A 27,258-nucleotide genomic window follows, 5' to 3' on the forward strand; every position below is an offset into this window, starting at 1 on the left:
TAGCAGGTAGTGGAAACGATGCGGTAGGGATGTAGTTTCACCCTTAGGAGAACCTTTTAAAACTGAAATGTTTTATCTCCCCTTGGCCCCTAGCCTATAAATCGCAGTTCTTCTGGAAACAGCCCTGGAAGTCGGCTGTGCCAGGCCACATGCAGCCGGTGGGGGCTGTGCGCCTCGTCCCCAGAGGGGAAGTCTACAAACAGACCTTTGAAGATGAGGTAAAAAAAAAAGAAACGAGTAAAAGCCAAATGAGTTAATTATGTTGGTCGGTTGTTTGCTGGCTGTTGAAGTGGTGACCTCAAACCAGAGGTCAGTTTCAACCTTTCTGGTTTTATTTGTTTTAGTAGAAAATAATTGTGTTATCTGCAGCATGTTTTCTAATGCATCTACGGATGTTCCTGTGTCTTCATTGTGTATCAGGATACATTAACTGAGGGCAGAATCGTTATAACACAGCAGTAAAAGATAAATTAGAGGCATGGTAAGCCAGAGGTAGGTATTTCTCACACTGCTGTTGGCTTTCCTTGTAACCGTAAGCTAGGCACACCATCCAGTTTGCTTCAATTTTCCTCTTGAGGAAAGGGATATCTTTTTCCCTAATTTGAAAATAGTCTTGGATGAAAATTGTTATGCATGTGCCAAGTAGTGTTAATTATTTTACTTTTCTCTTCTGCAGCCTTTCCCCTACTGTTTTTATCAATTATTTTGTTATTATTCTCTGTTCAGTAGGTTGGAAAGAATTCTAACCATTTTGATTATGGTTCTTCGAAGGTTCACTTAGTAGACTCTTTGGATGAAGTAAGGAACAAGATTAGGTTTTCTGTAAATGAAAGGCTTGCTTTGGTTAGGGATTCAGAAATTTCTACTGCTGCCAGGCTACTACTGTGTTACCAGCAGAAGTGTGTTGAAAGAACGCCTTACAATGACTCCACAGAAAAGCCACCAATGTACAGGTAGAGAACAGAAGCATAAAACCCCAATTATACGTTCATGACTATAGGTATGAGGTTGTAAGATTTGCACTGGGAGCTAGACACTCCTGAATTCTTGGTCACGGCACTAACGACTTGTAATAGACTGTCTCCTTGCCAGACGTAAATTGAGTATAATGAGCTGCTGCCTGTTAAAGTGCAGATTAACAGGCTAATATTTGCAATGACATACATATGATATGGCTTTTCTTTTAAACAGAAATTGTATGTCTTTTTTGTTCAAAGCAATCTAGATATAAGCCAGTCTGACATATATTTTTGAACTATATTTTAAACTGTGTTAATGGTTTACGTGATGATACAGTAATGATTATGTAATGAGCAAGAAAAGAAATTAGTGCGTCCATGCTTTTCATCCTAACTCTTCTGCTGAATAATGACACCCTTATTCTCACTTCCCCCAAGGAGAAACGCAGTGCCCCAGCTGATGGGAAGAGCAGTGGGCAGATAAAGGCTATTTCCACTTTTCTAGCTAGTTCTTACTTAACAGTTCATAGATTTTTATACCTTTTAGAGATAGTATGTATGTCTTTAGTTTTCATGTGTTAAATCTAGCATTTATTGCTTTTTATGCCATCATAGCAGATTTGAGGTTGTGATCTACCCAGGATAGATAATTACTCAGTCCAATTCATCTCAGAAGCAGCAACATTAATTCTTTGAGCTATATTCTTTGAAGTTATGTTCACTTAAATGCTGTATTTTGCCAATTAAATTGAATGTTATACTGATTGCAGGTCCCTACTTTTACGTATTTAGTACAAATCAAAGCTTTATTCTCTTTCTGTTTCAGAGAAGCTACAACATTTCAAAAGGCTTGGAAAAGTGTAGATGTAAATGCAGCTGAAGAAGTCAGATCCCTACCTGATTTTGTTGGTAAAATTTATTTCCCTTCATGTCAGATATTTTAATTTGTGTTTTTAGGAGCCACCATACATATAATGGTTTTAGCTGAACGAAGTATAAAATCAAGCTCAGAAACAACCTGACACATTTTTGATGATTTGTAAGTAATTTTGAAGATGAAGGGTCTACTCATAGAAAAAATGGATGTAAAATTGTCAGTCAATCACAGTGTGTGTTTAGATGGTGAATTCCAGTTATGACGTAAGCAGATCTCATTCTTGGAAGTTGCAATTTTTTGCATCATACCTGAACTTAGTCCATAGCTTCCATGCTTTTATCCTTCTGAAAATCACAAATTAATAAAATCAAAGGAAATTTAAAAATATGCTTTACTATTTTTAACATACATTTGCATAGATCTCCCTTCCTGTGGAAAGCTGTCACGCACTGTAATAGCTGCACAAACTACAGAGGTCACAGTGTGGATTTCCGTGTGCATGTGTTATGTATTCTGCAGCAACAGTTCCAAGCTACATCATCCTCGTTTCTTTCTTGACAGTTCCTGAGGGAACAAGGAGTAACATCTTGGAACGCCTGTCAGAACGCCGGCGAGGCCGTCATGATGAAGCACTAACCTCAATGTATCATGAGCTTGCCTGCATTGCCAGGGTAAGGCTGAATTTTGTAATCCAGATAGTCTGTATCCTATACTAAGGTCAGGGACTAATATTAAAAAGATCAGACTGACTTCCTTACCTTTTTAGGAGATGGAACCCTTTGTTTTGGAGCCTGGAAAATTCCTTCTGACAAAACTGATGGAATCTGATAGAAAAATTGAACTTCTGTTTAAAAAGATTGAGTTTGACACTACTCTGGAAGGTTTCTCAATTGAAGTAAGGCAGCTCATGCCGTTGTCTCATCTTCAGTTATTTGTACCTGGTCTGTGTAACATAGCTTCTTATGTTTTGCTGTAGTTTTAAGATACAAATGCATGTTTGTTTTGGGGTTTTTTTTTTGGTTGGTTGGTTGGGGGGGCGGGGGGGGTTGACATTTACTTTTCAGTGAGATTGTGAGTAAATCCTTCTTGCAGGGTTTGGAAGAACTGTGGAACATCATCCACCAGGAATCCTTGACCAGAAGGAAGTGGATTAGGGAAATGGATGAATGCTTACAAAAGGTTGAATGGAGTCGAGCTGATAAAGTGAGCTGTAGTTTTAATAGCTGTTAATTAAGCATAAGATTATTATTTGCCCATAATGCTGGATGCAGAGCAAAGAGTAGCTTGTTTCCACAAGAGTCAAAGAGGTCTGCCAGGGGTGGGTGATTACTGTCTTTTCACCAGTAGATCATTCTCTTTTTATACCCGCATAATTAGGAGAAGATACTTCTTTTCCAGTTACAAGGTGTTTGTTTCTTCCACAATTACTGTAGTAAAGCTGCTTTTATTCTTCTGCAAGGTTATTTAGGTCAAACTGTCAACAGGTCTAATGTTATTTTGTTGGGACATACCTATTCTGCAGCTGAGAACCTGCACAGATGTGCCTTAGCTAATGTTAGTTTGGGTAGGCTGGGTATCGGTAGCAGATGTGCTACAGTTATGTAGGCTTCAGCCTGACCTGTAAAAGTCATTGAACATCACAGTAAATATTTAGATAAATAAATGGATAGTCCATAAGGAAGTCCTTGCTGCTTTGTCCTTGTAGGCGAACAAAAGCTATCTGTTTTACCTGTGTCGGTTTGTCCTCTCTTTGTAATGTAAACATGATGAATAGGTCCAACAGTATCACCAGTAACTTTTCTGTTTGATTACTTATGAAAAATACCAGAGATTACCATGTTTGCTTAAATTTCATCTCTGCTTAAAACAACCACTAGTGGATTCACTACAGATATTTGAAAGGAAGTTGGTTTGATTTTTAGATTCAGATTGCGGCCTGTCTGCAGAGCACTCAATTATCACAGGTATTAAAGAGAAATCAGTTGAGTAATAACAAAATGAAATGTTTTAGTTACTATTTTTATGAATGATTAAAAAAATCAGTATTTAAGATAGGTATTTTAAGATTCACTTCTCAATCTGTCTATCAGCCAATTGAACTTATTTTAATGGAAAAAAAATTGTCTTGTTCATATCATTGCTTAACTTGGGAAACTGACATTACATTGAGTTATACAGTGGTGTTTTTTTGTGTTCTTTATTCTCTTATTGCACAGATAACAGATGTACTGAGGAAGTATACTGTGATACTGGAGGAAATTTCCTTCTTCCTGTCAGCTGATGTTTACAGGCTCATGAATGATGAGGCCATGGTAAATCTTTCATACTGAGAATCTGTTTTACCTGCGAGAAGATGGCAATCTGAGTATTCCCAGAATGTCTTTTTTTCCAACAGAAATTCATTATTTTTACCTATCAATCACTGCATTATAGGAGAGTTTTCTATTTTGCAGGGTATTCTTTATAATTCGTGTTCTTTTTCCCTCATTTTACATAGAACAGGCAATATTATTTTTTGCATGTTATATGCTGCTTTTCTTCCTGTTTTTATTTTTTAATACGCAGATGATTAACAGAGCACTGTTGGCTAATCAGAGGGCAATTGCCAAGCTGTTCTTTAATCTAATGAAATCAGAGATGAAGAGGGAATTATCACATCGATTGAAATGGCAAGATAGAGTCAAGGACTGGAAGCTCATCCAAAAGAACTACGTAGTTCACAGTTTCAGGTCAGAAATTTTAAAATTATATTTTGGAGTATGAATAACACAAAGTCACTAGTGTTCACTTGTGTTTTCTGTAAACAGTAATATTTTGTAATTTTTCCTTTATAAAACTAAAAAGCTAAAAGAACTTAGCATTCTTTTTTTACCTGGTATGTATAAAACATATTTTGTATTTGTATTTCACACACAAAATTTTCCCAAACAGATATTTACTTCAATGTATTCTTCCATCCTACAGAGAATTTATGGCAAATGAAGAAATACAGAATCCCCCAACTGTGAAAACAGAAATGGAAAATATGATAAAGGATCAGATTTTACTTAGTGAAAAGAGACTGAAGTTTTTGCAGCACCTTGGGTATGACAAAAGAGAGAACAGGAAGAAAGGAAAATAGAATTCTTTCTAGAGTTAATGAGGGACTTGACTACAAAATGCACTTTGCTCCCTTTCAGTGTGCGATTGTACAATGCAGCAGTAAGGCAGAGCCTAAATTTCTTTTGTAAAGCTCTTTTTAATGGAAAAATGCATTCTTGGTTTTCAATGCACCAGTTACACTAAATAGGGGGTGATCAAGGACTAGAAATGCAGAAACACAAAAGTGAATCTTATTAACATTTGAAACATAGTAGAAAGCGGCGGACAAGGATGGGTAGATAAGTAAAAATTGGTGATCTTGTCAAGGCATTATTTCTGTGTGGGAATTTAATTTGTATAATAGATTAAGAAAGGAGTCTTGATAGAAATCTAACACTGCTATGTTTGAATGTCCATCCTGACAACAAGATGCAATGCATTACAATATTTACAGTTTTTCTTTTACAATGTATGTAGCAATAAGATAGATTACAGTTAGTTTCTTGTCAGTGAACAGTGGTCTTGAAAAACAGCAGTCATCTTGTTTTATTTTCATTGCTGATATGGCTTTAAATAAAATAAAGCACAGTGGGATGGTTACTCTGATTCATAATTTTATCCTTTAAGAACTGACTGGATTATATTTGAAGATATCTGACTCTTGTTTCCTTTTTCAGTAGTGATTTGTTGCCTCCAACACACACAAAAGCTGAGATAAATGAATGGTACAGATCTTTGGTGAATTTAAACAAAAGTATAGGTAAGTTAGGAAATCATAAAAACAGTCTGGAATTCAAGCAATTCTTTCTTTTTTTTTTTTCCAGGCAGTAGTGAGTCAGGCAGTTGCTTTGAAAGTATATGTGTGCTATATTCTTTGTTCCATGTGTTTCCATGTACCTTCTAAGTTGCTTTGAGCTAGCAATATGACCAAAATAAGCTGTCTGTTGCATCACCTCCCTTTTGCCAGCACAAACATTTTTGCACGGTGAGATCTAGCAGGAACTGACTTGGTTAGAATTAATCTGGGGAAAATAGAAGGTTAATTTTAGTGCAGATCAATTCTCAGTCATACAAAAATACTCCTTTTTACCTCTCGGAGAATGAGAGGGGAAGTGTTTGAGATGCGTCCTTTCTCTGAGTCCTGTAGTGTGCCTTCCCTCTGTGTGTCTACCTTCTCTTTCTCTAGAGCACATCCTGTCTTAATGTTTGTAGCTTGTATAGTAGCAAAGAAGTTGCTAGAGATTGTAAATAACTCGCTACTTTTAAGCATAATGATAAAAAGATTTGTATTAAAACATCTTATTTTATTGGTTGATAGTGTCGTACAAGTGTGAAGACACTACTGGGATATATTACCTGTGCTGAGACTCAGCACAGGTCCTCTGTCATTTTTCCATTTCACACTGCACTGTGAAATACAAAAATATTTACAATGGTCTGTTCTTCCATATCCTTCAGATACCCACAATGTGCGGTGTATGATGAAAATACGCATCCAGTATGAGATGGTTCAGCAAAAATGTTTGGCAGAAGTGCAGTTATGCAAGGTTAGTATCATAGCTTTGCGAATTCTTGGAAGGATTGTTGGTAACAGTATACAATGTGTTGTTACAGTAATACATGTTTAAGGATCCACCAAACATTGAGATAACAAGTGAAATTACTTTTTAATCTCTGTCTCACTCTGTTAGAAAACGTACTGACCACTTTGTTTCACAGTAACATGTGGTATTTGTACTTGAAATGTGTAAAATCAGTAGCAAATGCCAGTAATGAAAGTAGTCCCACATTTAGGTGGAGGACACAAGGTCAGAACCCCTCAGCCTTGGTGCTGAATCTGTCTTACCTTGGGAAAGAAATTCCACCTCTCTGCCTCAGTTTCTCCCTTTGTGTCCAAATAGAATTGTACTGTTTAATAACAGAACGTGAGATCTAGGGGGTTGAACCTTTCTCTATCCATTCACAAGAAAAGAAGAAACACTAAGTTTAGCCATACTCTCTAAAAGCCACACAATATCTATTATATGCATGTCTATATAACTTAGCATTTTTTTCATTTAGAATAACCTATTGAATCTGAATGTTTGCACAAATAAAGAGGCTGAAGAAATTGTGAATTCTGATTTACTTCAGTTGACTGAGAAACTAAAAAGTCAGTTTGAAGAAGAACTGGAGCGTATGGATGTACGTTTATTACATTTATTTCTATTACTCTCTGGGAGTAGTCTGTTCTTCCTGCTCTACTGCCTGAAATGCCATATGCATCTTAGGCTATTGATGTCACATTAGAAAGAGGTCTATAGTGTGATTGAACACCTGCCTGACAAATAAAAAAAGTTTGTGATTCAAGGAGAACAGTTCATAATTGTTTGGTTTATATTTATAATAGGTTGTCAGGGATGAATTAGGTATAGCCCATCCTGCCTGGAGGCAGAGGACTAGGTTTAAATGATCTCCCAAATGTCCTTCAATCCTATCTTTTATGATTCCGTACGTGAAGATGACTGGGCCGTTGTTCCTAAAATGATAGACGGCCAGATACTTCAGGGCATATGCAGAACTTGGTGATTCTGTGCTTTACAGTACCAGAAGAATAAGCAGAAGTTTTTATACTCTCAGCTTCTAGAACAAAAATCCACATTCTTATCCAGTTTACTTGGACTATTTTTTCCTCTCCAAATAGAAGAGACTGTGTTGAATACTGATAGTGTACTTCCAGGCAGCGTTTTATCATGTCATATGTGCCCTTACTCATTCATTTCACCTTCTAGCAAACAGTTTAATAGTAACTGGTTCACTTAAATGTATTTCTTTAGAGAGATTTTGAGGAGCTGGCTAAACAGAATGAGTGGAATTGTAGAGACTTGTACAGCTATTTTCAGGAGGCCATGGGTCTTTGGGATGTCCATCAACTCAAACACTCCCAGCAGGAAGGTGAACTTCAGAAGAAATTAGATGAATGCAGATGGAAACAGGATAACGTAATACAGGTATAAACATAAAAACGAGGATGCGGTATGATGTAAAGAAAGGACTTCTTAATGCAGAGAACCCTCTGGAATTCAAAATACCTGGTATAAAATTTAAAACGTAATCTTTGACATTTATACTGGAATTTCTAAATGGTAGTTTCATTCTGTCAGGTACATTTTTTACTAACTGCTTGATTCACACTTAGTGTACAGTCGTATCTTATTCTTGTTATGGCAATGGTGATAAAGATCATATTTTATGTATTAAGTGGCTGCAAGTTTCTATTACTTGTAAGAACTTGACATACAAACAAGATCTATACCTGCACAAGTTCAGGTATAGACTCTTGTTTGTATGTCAAGTTCTCATATTATGGGTATAACATGCAACTTGGGGTGGCAATGTCAAGATGATGTTCATTGTCTGTGAAAAATCTTCATAGTAGATGAGTTTTGGTAAGGTAGGTTCCCTTCTTGGTGTAGAATATATGTACATAATTAAATTATTTGAATCCTAAATAGTTATGAAGCATTTTGGTAATTATGAAACCATTTTTACTGGGTTCTTTTTATGTGGCCTTAGATGATAGAAGCTAATCTGGATATCATTTTGGACAAAATGAGAACAGCAAGCTCTGAAGAAACGCTGAAGAAATATTTGGAGGATGCCCTTTCTTCTTTAGATGACATTAGAGCTAGGTATGAGTTTTGTAGTGCAAACTTAAAAAATAAAGCATATTTGAATGTTGGTTGTGCTACTTAGGTCTTGTTTATGCTGTAATGTGAAGGTGTGGAAAAAACACTGCTTGCTACTTTATGTAAGAATGTAAAATAAAATAATTTCCATATTGAACAAGGTTAAGGCAAATAATACCCACATTTTAGAAGTAGGACTAAGGAAGACTGATATCATTTAAAAAATGTACCGGATCAGTATTATTATGTAGTATACCATGTCAACCATGCCAATGGGATAATTATTTATTCAGAAGGTAAAAGTAGTAGTTCAGGTTTTTGAATCGCAGGGATTAGAAAGAAGGTTTGTGCCATCACCTGTGCTCACAGATTCGATCTCTTTCAAAGTCACAAGGACTAGAAGTTATTACTAACTTTCAGATAGCCAAAGTATATATTTTGGTAATCTTTCTGTTACATTTCTCATGATCAGGCGCTTGCATCTTTAAAAATCACATCAAAATTGGCACATACCATTCTCCTTGCTGAAGATCTTAGCAGAAGTTTTGAGGATTAAATAGCTAGAGAGGAAGCAGTTGTATTTTCACACCCAGAAGGTCTTTTCTGTCTGTTAGATTGGAGGCATATTAGAAGAGCGATGTGGTCCTGAGAGGCAGATACACACACACACATGCACACACCTCACACTGTAATTGTCTTTAGAGCTGTTGGTTCAGTACTCTTTATATTCATTAGGACAATTTAAAAAAACCCAAAGGTAATGTACCTTTTTAGGTGAGTGAAAATACAGTGAGAGGTTGCAGAGATGGAATGTAATCTATCTGAGCATTTGAGCACATACATAAATTCCCCATAATTATCTTTGTATAGGAGACAAAGCAAATGTAAATGTAAATGAAAACAGGTATGAACATTGATTTTTCTTGAATCAAGACTCAGCTCGAACCATTAGTTTTCATTTCCAAGTAAAATGAAAATAAACCAGAAAAGCTTCAGTCACGGCTGAGCATGATACAGAACTAACATGAAAGACAGTAATTTGACCTCTCGCTTCTAATATTCCTAATATAAGCACAGGTCTTGAATGGTTTCCTATCCAAAAGGAAAGATCTGAAATACTTTATTGTGAATATTTCTTAACTTTTGTGCATTTATATATTTGTAATGAACTAATCTCTACTTACAAGCCAGGATGTGATTGTATTCAGGCTAAACAGATATAGTACAATGTTTAGCCTAAAGGTTTTATGAGATTGGTTGAAAAGTTAGATTTGGATTTAAAGACATTGTAGTCATATTTAATTTTATTTCTAGACATACTTGAGTCTCTTAAACAGTGACCTTAAATTTGACAGGTATGAGACATTCAACCAAGTTCTAATGGATAAAGTAATGGCTTACCCAGAAGCTATTTTGCGGGAATTGATTTCTTATAGTATATCCATCAGCCAATACTTCAATGTAAAGGAAATCTTCAAACAGGTATAAAGAAAACAAACTTATTCTGGTTTAAAGTCTTACTGGTGTATTAATTTTTCACTTTTGGGAAAATTTACGTTAGCTTTCAAATTTAGATTATATAAACTAAAGCATTGTTTTGGCCATAGGACTGAAGTGCTTTTGATAGAAATAGAGGGGGGAAACACAAAACCTTTCTCTGTCCCACACTTTTAACTCTGTCCCTGTTACAAACTGCATTTCAGCAAATTCACTTGCCTTTTAAACAAAAACTGCAAGGTAACAAAATTATATTAATCAATTTGAGTGTTATAGCTTCTTTAGAAGATAAGTGATCCATTCAAGACTATCATATCTTATTGAAATAGATATATTTTGAGAAGGAATATGGATTTCTTATAAGCAAGCAAATCCTTATTTTTAAGTTGTGTGGGGTTTTTTGTTGTTGTTATTTTGCTTTTAGAACTTGCAAGGAAAGATAGACTCCACATTTCAAGATCAAGGTAATACCTCAACGGTACAAACAAGTATTTTTGCTTGCTTGTTTTTCAATCTGTATTTCTTTGGATTGTGACCAGTAAAACTCTGCTTTAACTGGAAAGAACTAGTTAAGGCTTCAGAAGCTGAATGTCTGGTGGAGCAGCAAGCTGAGAGCATTGTGCAAGAAAACGAACGAGAGGAAAAGACGGACAGTTGTCAAGGAGAAAATGAAGAAACAAATACAGCTGAGAATGAGGAGATCTTTGCACAGGAAACTGAAGAAACAGAGGAAAAAGAAGATGGGGAGAGTATTCCTCGTGAAAGCGAAGAAACTGAGCATGAAGGACAGGGGGTAAGCTTTACACAGGTAAGTGAACAAGAGAATAAATTTGAAGGTGAAGGAAGTCTTGCACAAAATAATGATGAATAGGAAGTCGTCTTTTTGCTGAGGTAAGTCTAAATTCCTTAAAGTAGATTAGATTTAGTTTGTATGTACACAAAGCATGCAGGAGCCTTTGTTTTCATTTATTTCTGGACTATTAGGGATTTAGATCCTTTTTATGGGGAAATGGAGTGTATAAACCAGTTTACAACCATTCCTTATGCACTGCTTTTACCCTTGTAAAAACCTTTTGCATAGAATTTTTTTTGAAAGATCTTTCTTTCTTTCATGATAGTATTCTTAACCCGTGGTGAATGATTTAAGCTGTATTTGTATCTAAGTATTAGTTTTTCAGGTCTTTAGTTATGTGCATTTATTACCATAACAAAAACCTTCTAAAACATTGATGACTCTGCCTATTGAGACTTGCAAGCATATTCTCTGTATGAATGTTGTCCAAATTGAGAATGAGAACGTTATTCTTAACATCCTTAAGATTCTTACATTAGCTTGTGCACTGTTGATTCTATGCTTATACCTGTAAAGGTAACAGATGATGATTTCCAGTTGTTTCCTAGGCTATGTTCAACAGCAGCAAGGCAGAAAGCTCTGAAATTGCCATTGAGACCTTTTCCACTTCTAGTGGAAACTCTTACACAGTTCTTGGAGTTGAAGAGGCAGAAAAGACTGACATCCCAGAGACTTATTTTACAAAATATGAAAAAAAAGAATCATTTCCTATCTACCTGAAATATGTACTTATCAAAGAAACCGTGTTTGTAGAGCTGAAGAAACGGTTAGTTGAAAACAGCTTATGTTCTTTCTTTCCCTTTGGGTAATAGACAGATTTCAGCTGTTTGCAAGAAACATTAGACTAAAGACGCAAAAAATACCGAACTATTTTGATGTTATTCCTCTTTCTAAATTGATAAAAATAAGAGAAAATTTTTATATTGCTTTTCATCCATGGCTCTCAAAGCACCAAAGCACCACACAAGTATTTACCTCTTACAGAACATTCATATTTTACAGAAAATTATTTAGTGAGAAAACATATTACAGAAAGGCAAGTAATTTACCCAAATTCCCTGCAGAGCCATGAAGGTAAAATGCCTGGTTGTCAGGAGTATGCAGCCATCTCAAAAACTCTACCGTACAGGTGTTGTGCAAACGGTGATGAAACCATTATCTTCCTATAGTCAGAAGCTAAATTCCTAGAATAAATATATTTAATAAACTCTTATTTATTACTTACTATTCCTCACTCTAATATTTCTTTTTCAATCATAGGATTCGCCTCTGCTTTTTTGAACACTTGGAGAAATGGTTTGCAGAGTCCTTGTCCAATTCCTATGTCTTTGTAGCTGCCAAGAAAGAGGAGCTGAATTCAGAACTTCAGCTGCATCTTCACTTGCATCAACGAAGGCAGGAGAATATAGAGACAAATATCTACAATGTTAGAGCTGGTAACGACTTTTTTTTTTACTCTGAGCATTACATGTCTTCATTTAGATATGATCATAAGTGGACCAAAATCTGTTTCAGCATCAGTAGTAGAGTACAATAGGAAGCAGTTGAGTGTCTACTAATTCCTAGTATAGTATGTTACTCATGTATTTTAAAAAAGGTGTTTCTTTTCTATAGCTCATACTGTGCTACGTTATGTTTGGAAAATACCCAGCAGTGCCTTGATCAATGTCTCGATTGTAAAAGATGTAGAACATTCAGTTTTTATTATCAATATTTGTGAATCCTCATTCTCCTTGAAATTATTTAACAAGAGTTTGCAATGTACAAAAAATAATTTTAAAAGTGTTGCAGAAAAAGAATTAATAAGTGTTGGGAGAGACAAAATGCCAGGGCTTGGCTTCTGAATACAGGAGAGGAAGCTATAAGAAGTATCAGTGAGCAGCTACAGATTGGCCACTAATCAGAACTCTTTTTTTCTATGAGAAGTGTCAGGTTTTTCTCGTGGAAAAAAATTATTTAAGACAGGTTTGTTGATCTTTAACATATAAACTAAAAAATTCTCTTTTGGGAGAACGGGCAAATAATTTTTCAATTCCACTTTTTCCTGCAAAGAGAACAGGTGCCTTTTCTGGCAGTTTTCTTGAGGTTGATTACCTGGTTCTTGATTTATCCAACTATCATTCTAGAAGGGAGACCAAAAATGGGTTGGGTTTTTTTCCAGAAAAATAGGGAGAAATCTATTTTCCATTAAAAAAGAAAAAAAAACTTTAATTTTGTTACAAGGCTGAGAACAGAGAGATAATGGAGATGGCAGCAGTGACCAAAAATAAAGGAAAAAGAGGGTTTAGAGCAAACAAAAGACATTTGTGATTTGAATGGATTAGGAGCTGCCAGGGATATATGTTGAACACAGGAGAAAAGTCAAAGAAACAGAACCAGATGTATTTTATTAGTATGTTTTAGCCACTCTGAGATCTGGCTCTATTTATTTTACTGCTGCTTCTGATAATAGGTTGGCTGGTGGTTGTAATAGTCCACAGTAAACAGGGAATAATGACTATATTGTAAAATTTCTTTTCTTATCAGTGGAACTGTTGCTTCACAAAGAGCGTCTAGAGTGCCACTGTGCAGGGGTGGTGGAAGCTCTGAAAAAGGAGAGAAGTGAATTTCTCAAATTTTGTGATCAGCAAAATAACTTCAGCAAAAACTTACATTCAAGAATCCGTGACATGGAGTCTGTCTTCCTCAGTGCTCCTATGACTGAGAAGTAAGTGTGCCACAGGTGTTGCTGGCGGTGAATTTCCATAGTTAAATACTCCTGATTGCTGTCTGAGATGAGATGTTCCTGATTTGCATTCTGAATCTATTTTATATGTCATTACTCTTCAATGAAGACTGCTTCATGAAACTTTAAAAAAATGTAAAGAATTTTTTTTTGCTTTATCTCTCCCTGAAGAAATTAAAATCAGTACTGAATGGATGACAATTTTCGTATATTTTCAAAGTGCTGGCAGTCTTAAAGTAGAAAAGATGTTTCATCTGTTTAGATTTTATCCAGTTTACTGAACCTGCACAGTAATAGCAATTGACTAATTGGTTTTGAAGGATGCTCTTCAATAGCATCAACTGCTTGCTGATGTCTTCTGAGTGTTCATCAAAACAATCACAGTTCAGTGAGTTGCTTTCAGAATACTAAAACACTCTTGAGTTTTCAGATTTTGTTCATGTCTCTACAGCCACCAGTCTCTGAATCATAATCTGTGCTCCTCTTTCTATACGTTTTCTCTGTCTTTTATTTGCTGTTAGGTTAGTTTCTTTCAGCAACAGTCTGCACTCAGAGCTACGTAATCATCTGGAAGTGATCCAGGTTTCCCTGAGGAGTTACCGGAACTATTTGGAGGAAGCTTTAGGAAAATTAAGGGATTCAAATGTGGATTTTCTCAGAGCTTGCAGGTATAGAGCTTTCATTTGAGTGTTGTTTATAAATAGTTACCTATTTCTAGGCATCAGCATTTGTTGCATAGGCAGAACAGTAAAATTAAAGTTTATTTTGTTGAATAACAAAATCTAGTTTGCTATTTAAAAAAACAAATTTATTTTGTTAAGCCACAATTATTATACTGTTTTCATCACATTTGTGTTGATATCTATGTTTTAGGGCTGCTTAGCTAAAATAGTCTTTGAGAAAAGGAAGACTCATAGCCAATTGCTTTTACTTTGCTGGTTGCTTTCAGTTTATTTTTGGAGGGAGGTAACTTTTCTCCTGAGGAGGTAACGTCTTTCAGCAAGTGTCTTCAGGAAGAAAGTAAGCGTATTGACTCTTTTGAAAGTTTAATCAAGACAGATATGGAGAAAATGGAATCGAGCTGCTTGGAGCAGGTGTGCAGAGTTTCATTCTTTCGAATTAATATTGGCGTATTTGATGTGATTTATAATCAGCCTGCTCCCAGATTAGGACTGTAAGACTGTTCTGTGTGGCAATTACATGATGGAAAAAATAAGTAGAAATGATGAGTTCTATTATTTAAGTTTTTAAAAGTGAAAATTAATTAGTTCTCTCTCTTGTTTCTGGCATTCTTAAAGGCTACTGAACTTATCAACCAGTCTGAAACAAAGTTCCGTTATCTCTTTATGAATCGAGTCTTTATGGAGAAGATCCAACGATTTTTGACAAATCTACAAGTGCAAATCAAATCAGAGGTACAAACAGAAACATCAGAACTTTGTTTAAATGAATTATAATAATTTCTCTTTTATTTCATTGAAGAGATTTTTGGCTGAATTCAGAGTGAACAAACATTAAATCACTTTTTATATTTATTCAAAACCTGTTTTCTCTCATTATCAGCTTAAAACTATGTTTTTACTACTGCTGCAGCTATGCTGGAACACTATGGTCTTGCAGCATGTTGAGTATCTAATCTGAATAGACCAGCATTTTTGTGTGGTGCAGTAAAGGACATGAAGTGTTGCTTTTGTGAATTATTGTTTTCAGCTTCTCCTCTGAGTACCAGTGATTGAGTGTTTTTACCAGCAAGTCTGGTGGTTTCAAAGTGGAGCCTCTGAAAATCCCTTGAATGGGATTTCACTTCACCAATATCTGCTTCTGCTTTAGGTAGCAAATTCCAATTTGCAGGCAGTGACATTAAACTCTTATCTAGAGAAGCTCCATCAGAAGATAGATGCTTCTGCTCATCCTACTGCAGATAAAGAAGTAAGTTCTAATAGGCATGAAATTGTATTTAATTTGGCTTGGCGTTAATTTGACTCATGGTGCATGTTTGTATAATACATAAACTAATATTTTTGAGGTAGACTCATGTTTATACACATCTGGGGGGTGGGCAGAAGGAGTACTTTACCACAGAATCTTTGCTCAGGAAGGTCCTGTATCTGTTTTCCTGTTTGCCAAACAAAAACCTCAGCCTCTATACAATCTCATTGCTTCCACGTATGTGTAAATAAAATGGTGACAGAACAGAGGCAAATGATGTTGTATGCAGGAGTCAGCATATTTGAAAAGTCTGAAATAGCTAGTTTAGTAAATACCATCTGTGTTATCATATCTTTCAGGCTTTGACTTCCGAAGAGTTTTACGATTTTGCCAAAGTAGTGTTGAAAGAACTGAAAAAGAGGAGCAAGTATCTTGACTGCTTGCTAGTAAAAGCAAGGAGCCCGCATGATAATGTAAGATAGCATTTAAGTTCTCTATATTTTATTTAATATTGGGTGAATTTTTATGTGTATATGTTTTAAAGTTTTTCCAGAATCTGTGCTTTGAATTTTCAAATGAAGAAAGATGTTGCATTATGCCAAGCTGTCCAAGACCTTATAACAGTAGGTCAGCTTTTTTAAGAGGCTGAGTAAATCAGACACCACTGAGTTTACTGAATGTTAAAGATGCACAGCATCACAATGAGTTGCGCAGTTCTTTGCAAGAGTTTATTTTCAAGATGTAGCACTATTCATAGATACATATATACATATTTGATGGGTTTCTTTAAATAATTAAAAGAAAAAATCAAATGTGTCTTTTTTATCAAGTGGGTTGGTTTTTTTTTCTTCCTTGTCTGGAAAGTCTGTCTTTATTTTGTAATCGACAGTGGATCATTGTTTTAAGGGTATATACTTAAATACTGCTTATGATAATTATGAGAATCTCTTAGCTACTTTTAAGTGCCTCAGAGTTGTATAGCTGTAACAACGTTACTACTAGAATTATAAAAAAAACCCAAACTTTTTTCAGCCTGTGAAGCAAAATAGTGTATGTTTGGAAGATCTGCTTTAGTAATCAGTAACTACATGTAATGCTTTCACTAATTGCCTGCTACAGTCAACAGGGTTTCATTTTTCTTCCCATTTCAGGAGGACATTACCCCTCTTGCAAAGGATATTACGTTACAAGGTCCAATTGCTGTTGCCATTCGAACAGAGTGTCTCAGAGATGAGAACAAAGTGATGGTGATGGGGCTGGATCCTGTTAAATTTCCTTTGTTAAATCCAAGCAGAAAGGGAAAGTCTGCAGTTGATGATTTATCAATAAGTGTTATCAAAAATTTACTTGAGTAAGTACTTGTCTGCCTAAAGGTATTTTTCTGTCATAGTCTTTATTTCTATTTTCTTTGCTATGTATACCTCTTCTCTTCATGAGGCTCATGATAACAAGGGGCTTCACTACAGTATTTTTAAAATTTATATTCCAGAAGCATATAAAAGTTTTCCTGAATTCATATTTCGTAGTTTACCTTTGTATATACAGAACTATTGAATATATTGTTCATAGGTAATACTACTACATACTTTCTGATCAGTCTAGTTTTAAAAACCAGTCTAGCTGAGACTGCTTTCTTTTTAAGAGTAAGATTTCTAATAGTCAAAAATACCCCACTGTGAATAATAAGTGACATGTAGTTTATAGCACTGTGATAAATTTTAGGTATTAAATTTTTGTCTTCTAGAGCCTTATTTTAGTTAAAAGGTGATTACGTGCTACATAGTTGAATGAACATACAAAGTGTGAAATGAACAGTATGACAAGTGTGTGATTTGCAAATAAATATTTTAATGCACTTTTGCTTGTAGAAATTCCAGTGAAACAATTAGTTAGTCTGATGAAAGTACTTATATTTACACTGTCATCATAAAAGTAATCCTATCTGTTAAATATTATCTCAGAAATTTAACTGCACTTAGCACATGGTAGGGATAGAGAACTTGCATAGTTCTCTACATGATATATAATATAGTATATAACATAAAATATCAGGGTATTCAATAGCTGCTTAGCTCTTTTTTTGTTTCAGAATTCAGCCATGCAGAAAATCTTCAGGCCTAAATCAGGAGAGAAATGATCACTCCCGTTCATTAGGACCAGGTGTGCCAGCGTTTGTTTTAATACATTACATTCATCTAAACTGTAGTTCCTAGAATATCACTGAGCAGGTCTAGCATGTTCCAGGCCAGTGGCTTACATGCTAGCTCTGAGAGAGTTGTACATCCCAACTTTTTTCTTGGATATCTTTCCTTTGCAATACTAAGATGATTTTTGGCTCTTAACCAATGAAAGCTGCAGAATGAGATAATAATTTTATAAAGAGTACCCATATTTGTGATAGCAAGAGGGAAAAGGGGTGGATAAAGAATTACAAGAGAAGTCATGAAAAGATGTAGGGGATCAGGGATCCTTTTCACAGTGTATGATCATTCACTCAAAGGTGAGTGCAGAGGTAACCCCAACTGCTCCCTACCTAGTGTTCACATTTCCTCATCTCTCTTCTCTGGAGCTTGACTCCTCCAGCCACATCCAAAGACATCCTCTCTCTCTTCCACATTCCAAAGTCCCCATCACAGCCAAGACTAAGAATGTAGCCCATTCGTTCTCCTTCTTATTCCCCACCTTAATGTTGTTTTAAATCTCCTCCCATCTACCACGTATTTTCTATGACATTCCCATTACTCATGCCCTGATGCAGAACCTTTATTGCTGTTGCCACTGCTGGGTTATTTCTGGCCCACAGAACTGAAGTGATTGTTCCTATAGTTGTCCCCTTAATGTTGTAAGGAAACATTATAGAAATGAGAACGCAAACTATATAACCATATAAAAAAGACTTCAGTTGGCATTTATACAATGTTCTTCATCTTTCCGTGTTAAATATAAAACAATTCTTCCCACATCAAAGAATTATTCTCACTCTCACTTAAATATATCTGATGAAGGTCCTCAGAACTCTGCTGCTTACAGCTATGCAGCTCGGACCACCAAGAAGTCATCTTTTAACAGAAAGATGTCAACAGGAAGGTAAGACCCCTGAAAGGAGGAATTCCACTTATAATATTCCTATGCAGAAATTCACCTAAACTTTGTCCACTGCCTGTTTTTTGAAAAATTCTTAATGCTTATTTGTATTAGCCTTCCTTCCATCTATGCTTATCATTTGGGATCTCTTCCCTGTTTATATCCTCATGATCAGCTCTGCATTTTTTTCAGGTTTTGGCTGAAAAAACATTCTTCTTTTTCTCCTTCGTCTGATGTTGTTTTGTATTTTTAAGTTGTTGAAATATAGACTAACCACACGCTTAAATCAATATGGCTTAATTTTCAGGTCTGGTGTCTAAATAGTATGTCTTCAGCTTAGTCCATAGATAGATAAAATGAGCTACTGTAATAGTGAAAACAACAGAAAAGTTTTGAAGAGTGGTTGAGGAGAGAATCCTAAGAATTTTTTTCCATCAAAAAATTATTTTCATATAATACTAGTTTTAGAGTTACATTTTTCTGAATTTTAACGCAGTTACATGTCCGTCATATGACTGACTAGCTTAAATAATCAGCCAGAGAAGAAAAATACTTGTGGATAGTTTCAAATTAATGTTTTGCCTCCCTAGGATACAGAAAGACACCAGACCAGTTCTCAGTGACAAGAGATTCCAGATATTTGGAGAGAAGCCTCCAGAATCTGAGTAAGTCATGTGTATTTAGAAATAGAAGTTAATCTGCAAAAAAAAAAACCCTACCTATCTATTTATCTATTTATTTATTTATAATCGTGAACTATAGAATTTGAGGTATTTAACCTTGATATTTATGGGTCAAAGTGTTTACAGAACAGTTCCTTTTTGCAGCATAACAATAGTGAATATAAAAGTCATCCATTTTATTCTGTTTAATGTCTGAAATGGGTGGCCTCATTGGAGCCCATTTTATACATTTATAAAAAATGGGCTAGAAAATGTAAAATAGCCTGTCTTTCAGTTATTTTCACCTCTAAGAAGATCAATAAATTTTATACACTACATTCTTGTGCTCAATATTACATTTATATGACTAAACAAGGAACAAACTGTTTAGAAGGTGATTTTTAAATGGTTCCATTCTCCTTCTCTAAGAAAATTATCATGTTTTTTCTTGATATGTGCAGTTGTACTATATAGAGTTGAGAGATTTCATATGTGCCATGCAAAACTATTAAAATTAATGTCTAAGATGTTTAAGTGCTTGGGAATTTTGATCCACGTTGTGTTTCAAAATACTTCCAGTAAACAGCTAGACCCGTCTTCAAATATTTTTAATTTATCTAAAATGCATGGTAAGCTCTTAAGGTAAGTTTTCAGCACAGGAAGGCGGCTAAGATTGCTTTTTTTGTTACAGTGGCGTGGAGGTGTTCTCCAGTAAGCATTTACAATAGCTCAGAGTCCTTGCTTCTTCTGAAGAGAATCTGTACTAATGGGGGTGAAGGTTCTTAGGCATTCTGAATAATTGTTTCTGTATGCTCTGAAAAATGTATTGAAATAAATCTGAACAAAATAGTTGAAAAACAGTAAATATTGCCAGTGTGATCATTTTACAGTGTGATTGTCTGTCTTTATTTTGTTTGTTTTCAGTACTTTTAAGGGGATTATTATGAATATTCTTTGGACGGGTAACAACAGATTGCTCTGTCTTGCTGAGGTAAGAAAACCCAGTGTTCTTCAGTCACTTTTGCTTTCACAGGTCTACTCCTGTGTCAGCTAAATAATTTGGTTCTTTACAATGTTTGGATGGCCGTCCAAAAATTTTCCTTTCTTCACCAGTGCATCTAATTTTTAAGTAGTATTTGACACAGTGTATTTTTAATCACAGGCTTCCTTATAAATATTAACGAAGCATTTCAGAATCAGAGGAAGAAAACTGGTCTCAAATAAGAGGGTGATTGATAGTCTTATGTATCCCTGCTACTGTTATATGCCTAGATGTGACCTATTTGAATGTGTTATCAACAACTTTTCTGTTTTAAATTTACCTCCTGAAGGAGTTCTACCTAGAAGAGAAACCTCGAATCACAATGTCTGAAGATCTGCCAGAGACATTTGAACATTGTGCAGAAGTGCTCAAACAGAATCTATTGTCATACCAAAGTCAGACAGACGTTTACTACAATTCCTGTCTTATAGGTAAATTCATTCAGTTAAGACTTTTAATTTCTTGTTATGTAATTTTTCAGTTATGTAAACTGAAAATTGCAGTGATTGAGAATTATGTAGCTTTCTTAATCCATCACACTCAGTGGAAAAACTCCAGTTGATTTTACTGGAAATTGGGCCAATATTATCAGCTACAAAAAGCATGGCAGAAGGGCATTTGACTAAACTGAAAGACCTGTAAAAGGTCACATCATTTAGCAAGTGTATGTTTCTCAAAGCATTGGACCTAGAAAAAGGAATGGCAGGGACATTCTCTGTGAGAGAAAATTCCAGGTTGTTTGACCCTTGCAGTGTACATTCAACTTGGCTGAGGGGTTTTTTTCCTTGCAAGGAATACTTCTGTGTCACACAAACACCCTGTCTTTTCCAAAAAGAATTTCAGGATCAATTGAAGTTGTTTGAGAAGGAGCTCCCTTATGTCTCCCGGTTGGCAGTTGATAGTCTTTTAAAAGAACACGAGCAGAAGCTCAGCTATTCCACTGGTCAGATTCGGCACCTCTTCAATAAACAGCTGGAAGTCTGGGAGAATGTGAAGGTATGTGTCATGGACATATTGGAATGCTTCCGGTGTAAGCAATGCTAAATGCATCAGAATTATAAAATTTTCTTTTTATTAATCTCGCTGTTTGCTTGATCACTCTCTGCTGAGCTAGCCACAGATTTAGTTTCCGTGTTTGCAATTAGTCTGTGTAGTTCTACCAGAAGCTTTGTATTTCTAGTAATTCAGTCCCTTCTCTCACTGCTTCCAGCATTGGGCTGCCTCTTTATAATCTTGTACAGCTCTGCCTGTCATCTTACACTTAGATTGTAAACTCTTTAAGGGCTGTGACACTGTGATATGGCTACACAGCTCATACTGTATGGGTGCACTCATTTGTAGGTACTATGACATATTATTTACTGTCTTTCAAAAAAGAGGTATATTTTGTCCAATAATATCAGAACTGATAAGAGAATCATAATGGAGATCATGCAGAAAATGTTACAGAGTAGTATCTTGAGATTTTGTCCCTCTGAGTATTAAGTTAAATTCAGGAAAAAATACAAATATAAAGATATAAAAAAATCTTGTTTACCACTTGGTAGGAGAGATTATTATTTGTTGAAAACAAAAACCAAGGTGAGATCAGAGGCCCTATTCTCCAGCAGATAGGCAATTTGGTATACACTGCATTGCAAGGTTTATGTCTAGACAGCCAAGGAATACACTAAATTTTCTTTGTCTTTCTGAATACTTTTATATAAAATGTGTGGGTTTTACTTCTTCTTTATTAATGACTCAAATGCACATTCTTTACTGAAGGTATTTCTTTCTTATGTATTTATTTAAAGGCTGTGCACAAGAATCAGTTACATCCCTCACTGGGACACCCAGACAACTTGCCTCAGCTGGACGCTTTGTGCCAAGAGGAAATAAAAAGGCAAAAAGACCAAGCTGATGGTATTCATCTCAACACACAGATGCTGCAGGTAATTGTAAAGCCATTGCTTAATATGAACTTAGATGTTGCATTTGGAGAGGAGAGTACATCTTGGATACGTTTTTCCTTCCCGTCAAAAGTAACCTGGAAAATGTTTTCAGTTTTAGGCAATCCTGTTCATATATGTTTTAACTTCTAAGTTACGTATTATCAGCATTAGATCAATATATAAATAAATGCATATGCACATGTACACGTGCATAGATTTATTGTGGAACTAACTGATCTTTTGTGTCATTCATAGAACATACAGAGGAAGAGATGACTTATCTCTTAATGGTAGAATTATTAGATATAATTCTAAATTTGGAGTAATAGTGACATCCTCTGGTTAGTTATTTTACTTGCAGACAACAGATGCCTGAAAGGGTTTCTTCCGTGTGCATTTAATTAGTGCAAATAATTGACATTTTTCTACACAAGACTAAGAACTGGAATACACAGAATTTTACAGGAGAGATTCAAGAAACAAAACTTCTCCCGTTCCATCCTCTAGGGTTATTGAAGGTTAGTGCCCCAACATTAAAGCTCTTTGTTTACTTCTGTTGGGCCACTTCTCAAAATTCTATGCTGTCTGCAGAGTATATATATATTTAATTCTGAAGTAATATCTCCTTCTCCTCTTAGCTCTGCGTACACACACAGAAACACACATACCCTGTTTTAGAATAATATCTGGCCAAAGCACTTTCACCCAAAGTACCCGAATTCCAAAATGGCCTTTAATTTGGGCAGAAGGATGCATTGGCAAGTAGCTGTTTTTATCAAGGTTTAGATACTTAACCCAAATATTCAACTACTGGGGAACTATACACAGAACTCTATAGTTTTTTGTACTGTACCTTAGATAATCAGGTAGTGTTGAGAATACTGCAGAGAGATGCTTTTAGACCCTTTTATTGCTACTTAGAGCCTTATGTCTGTTATCTGCAGCTGTTGCAAAATGACAAGGTTGGATACTTGTGCAGTTCTTTTGGAGCTAAACCAAAAGGAGAGGAGGTCAAATTATCAAAGGAATTCCTCTCGCTTGTCTCCAATGTCCCAACAGGACTGTGCTGCTGAGTGTGCACAGAGCTTTGTTTCTGCACTAGCGGCCTTCACTGAAAAGCTGCTTCTGGAATTGGATGAAAGTATCACTATTGATGATGTACAAGTAGCAAGTAAGTAAAGAAGAAATTGCTTGTTCAGGCCTCCACTTCCTTCTCAAAGATTGCAGCAGACTTTCCCTAGGAAGAGGAGACTTCTATATGCTATAGTACTTTAAATGGAAAGATTTGCATGATCAAGCATGCAAAGCTATTTCTTGAAAGTGAAGAGCATCTAGCTGCGTATAGTTACTTCAAAGCAATGGTACTACTGCCATTGTTTTGTTGCTGCTGAGTCTATGTTCTATTATCTCCAGAAACTGAAATACCAAGAGAGAAAACATCCACTTTAATCCGCCGTAAACAAGTTGGACTTCCTCTAGAAATCTGTGAAGTTAAACAGTTAATTGAACATGGAAGCAGGTAATACTTGACGATACTGAACACTGTTCTATGTAATTTCTCTTGTCTAAACTGGTATCAGACACTGTCCTCATGGTTTTTTGCTGCACTTGTTGAAATTGCTGAATACTATGATCATCATTAGTAACGCCATTTAACTAGTTATGGGGGAGTTTGAGTGGGTGATGATTTTAAAGAAAGAATAGCAATGCATCCAAATAAATAAAAGTGAATCACATATTGTATTGTAAAGCAATACAATTTCAGTTTTATTGCTATGCCACTTTGCTAGCCACTATTTATCAATTTAACACTTTGAAATTTATCAATATACTGTGTATTTTCCTTCAGAAGATATGAATTCTATTTACTGTGCAGAGATCCTGAAATTTGAAAAGAAAAGGTGGTTGTACTACCTTTTGTAGTTTGTAGGGTAATCCTTTTGTAGAGGTTAAAAACAAACATATAACCTTTTGCAGTTTAAGTACAAGTAACATCAATTAGTATAATCTGCTCTCTTTTCTAACTTTCTCTCTATGTGGCATGTTTGTTTGTTTGTTTGTTTTGGTTTTTTTAAAGGACTTGGCCAGGAATACCCATGACTACTCTTACAGACAATTCAGACTATATTCTTTGCAGAGAAACTGCGTCAGTTACAACAGCTAAGACGACACTGAGTCATGTAGCAGCAGTAGAAGCAAGAGATGCTGTATATAAGGTTGGTCTGTGAGAAAGGACTGTGAGTGGGGCTGCTACTGTTGTGGATTTGGTTTTTTTTTAAGAAGAAAATTATAGCTATGTATAAGTTTTTCATATACACCGTGTTTTCAGATCTTAAAGCCACATTCACCAGGTGTAGAAATCCTCTCTCGTGTCCATTTCTTTGTGATGTTGTCAAAAGCAGACAGAGTTGGTTTCTCAGGGAGCCCTCTCATTCAGATACATTACAATGGGGAATTGTTTCAGCAGAGAAGCACGGATGGTGTCAGAAACAGGACACTTCATGCATTTCAGAAGCATCACAATTCAAAAAGTAGCTGCTGCCACAATGCTATTTCAATACCGCTTGCTTTCACTCAGCTTTCTTTCTAAAGCCTACGGCTCTAGCCTTAGATCACAAAGGCTGATTTTTCCATAAAAGGTGAAGGGCTGTAACATATTTACATCCTATCTTACATCCTGATCCATCACCATAAAAATGATCGCTCTTTCTTCACTACAACTGCTAGACGAATGAGCATATTTCAGACAACTCTGAGACTCTGACTTGCACTGAGAGTAGCTTGTGAAACAGTACTGTTCAGCAATTAGGAGAACATTCTTACGTTAAATCATTTGGAAATAAATAGTCAGTGTTTATGCATCTGTCCTGGAAGTAATCGTACTCACAGTGAACTGAATTAATTTAAAAAAAAAAAAAATTAATAGGGAAAAGTAAAATACACTGTCAACAATGGTAAATGCCATCAAAACTATAAATTTGCATGAGTGTTTTATGTATCCAGTTATGGTACCTAAGCACCTGGTTACAGTAAAGTTTTGAAGTTAACATAGTTTGTCAGCAGGGTGTGATATAGTGAATGCATGCCACAGAAATATTTTTCTGAATGTATATATGCTGCATTAAAAATACAGTATTTTATATTTTGGAACATGGACTCTTTAATAAAGGTGCCTTGAAGTTTTCATGGTAGTCTACAAGTTTCTGTTTAGGTGAAATATCTTTTTAGCAGCTTTGTAATAGTTCAGTTCATACTCGTGACTTAGGAGGTTCTGGCAAGAGCCAGAGTGCATTCTATGTTTGAGATGCATGCTTTCCTCTCTCTTCTCTAGAGAAGGCAGCTCTTTAATCTTAGGAGCTAATGGAAGTGAGATGAAGATCTTGCATTTTTAGCAAAATTTAAATATTGCTGATAATTTCGTTTCAGAAGTCTTTAAAAGGAACACAGAAGAAAGGCAGTAAATAATTCGTTGTTCATAAAGTTCTATTGTCAAAGGCAGAAAATAAGTGGCCTGTATGCAATCTTCTGACACAGTGGATCAGGACCTGGCTTTAGGCAAAGTAAAATTATATTTCATCACTACCAGTTTTGTCCTTTATTTTTGTTGTTGTTTATACAGAAATACAAATGTAAACTTGAGCAGCAGTTTGCCCAGATCAAGGAAGAAAGTACAGCTCAGCTGCTGACAATTCAGCGTTGGGAAGATTGGTGGAAACGATCCATCCAGAAGATTAAGCAACTCTATACATGACATCAGTCAAATCTTGCTGATGTCCTTCTGATCATTGTTGGTGTAAACTGACAAGTTTGTACTAATGTCGGTGATGTTATAGATTTAGTCCAACAGAATTTTCTATTTTTTTCTTTAATTTCTGTTGTACTGAAGAAGTGCAATGGTGCAATTGCCTCTTGAAATAAAAAAATCTGATAAATGTGCTGTAACTGAAGCGTAGACTCTGTACAGTGCTTCCTAATTGGATCTCAGCCAGAGTAAAGTTAACTCGTTATGGTGCTAGCTGTAATATGAGAATCTGAAAAGCTAGAAGCCCAAGCAGTGAATTTGTACTGAAGTTCATGTTCAAGACTCAGGCATGATTGAATATGTCTGTGTCACGGCACAGTCTGAAGCTGTAATAGTTAAAGGCAGCCTGTTTAATAATGGAGTACAGCAAGGAAACTTTCTTTGGCACAGGTGAAGCCCTTCCCATGGATATCCTCTCTTTATTCACATTCTTAACAGCACTGTACTCACAGCTCACTACTTCAGTTTTAGAAATCTGAAACATAGGTTTAGAAATCTGAAATAGTTGATCTGCAAAGAATATTTTCCACAGAATGGTCTACAAGTGAGGCATTTATCTGCAATGCAGAATGCTTTCCGAGGCCGGGCTTGAACATAAAGTACTTCTTTGTTCTGGGAGGTCAAGCAAGTTCATTTAGGAGTAATATAGCTACTTTCAACCATATCACTTTTAAAAAAAACTCTCTGAACAAATTCGAGGAACCTGAGTAACTGTTAAAAATGCTTTAGCCGTTTTTCTGTTTGTTAGGAGATTCTGTCACTAACTGCAACCACATCTATTTCATTTTCGTTTGTATTCATTGTGAACCCTAGAGCTGTAAATCAGTTGAGGACAAATACGGTAAGTGTCAATGAGATGGTTTTAGATGCAAGGAGACGTTCTGAACTCATATGGCTCCAGTGTTCTTGCAGATTTGTAACAGAGAAATTGAAGCAAAGGGGGAATGCATCAGCTGTGCTCCTAATGATGCAATATTTCAATATGTGTATTATTTTTCCTGAGGGATTAGATGTTTACTCTGTAAAGACACATGGAAGTACACTATGCCTATTATAATAGCTGAAACTGCACAAAAATATCCAGAACGCCCATGTCTTTTTTTATTCTGTGTTAATTTTACTATTCAATTTGAGGATAATTTTTATTC

At 35.7% G+C, this 27,258-nt stretch overlaps 1 protein-coding gene across 1 annotated transcript; it reads left to right on the forward strand.

Annotated features, from left to right (window-relative positions):
• Positions 1–93: 93 nt before the first annotated feature.
• On the forward strand, positions 94–26,059 carry CCDC180 (coiled-coil domain containing 180; the record flags this gene model as incomplete). Its single annotated transcript, XM_009581650.1, has 37 exons — positions 94–218; positions 730–953; positions 1,786–1,868; positions 2,356–2,507; positions 2,603–2,731; positions 2,929–3,039; positions 4,053–4,148; positions 4,402–4,565; positions 4,801–4,920; positions 5,595–5,677; positions 6,376–6,464; positions 6,979–7,101; positions 7,734–7,907; positions 8,473–8,588; positions 9,941–10,067; positions 10,507–10,546; positions 10,622–10,890; positions 11,484–11,701; positions 12,196–12,371; positions 13,462–13,642; positions 14,182–14,328; positions 14,610–14,754; positions 14,959–15,075; positions 15,491–15,589; positions 15,949–16,062; positions 16,741–16,940; positions 17,679–17,749; positions 18,595–18,676; positions 19,264–19,338; positions 20,260–20,326; positions 20,667–20,808; positions 21,213–21,373; positions 22,171–22,308; positions 23,368–23,479; positions 23,722–23,827; positions 24,386–24,524; positions 25,928–26,059. Coding segments are annotated over 37 exons (4,847 nt in total), but the record flags the coding sequence as incomplete, so codon positions are not given.
• Positions 26,060–27,258: the final 1,199 nt, after the last annotated feature.

This window comes from Fulmarus glacialis, unplaced genomic scaffold (genome assembly GCF_000690835.1).
Source record: "Fulmarus glacialis isolate BGI_N327 unplaced genomic scaffold, ASM69083v1 scaffold26717, whole genome shotgun sequence".
Lineage (NCBI taxonomy): Eukaryota > Metazoa > Chordata > Aves > Procellariiformes > Procellariidae > Fulmarus > Fulmarus glacialis.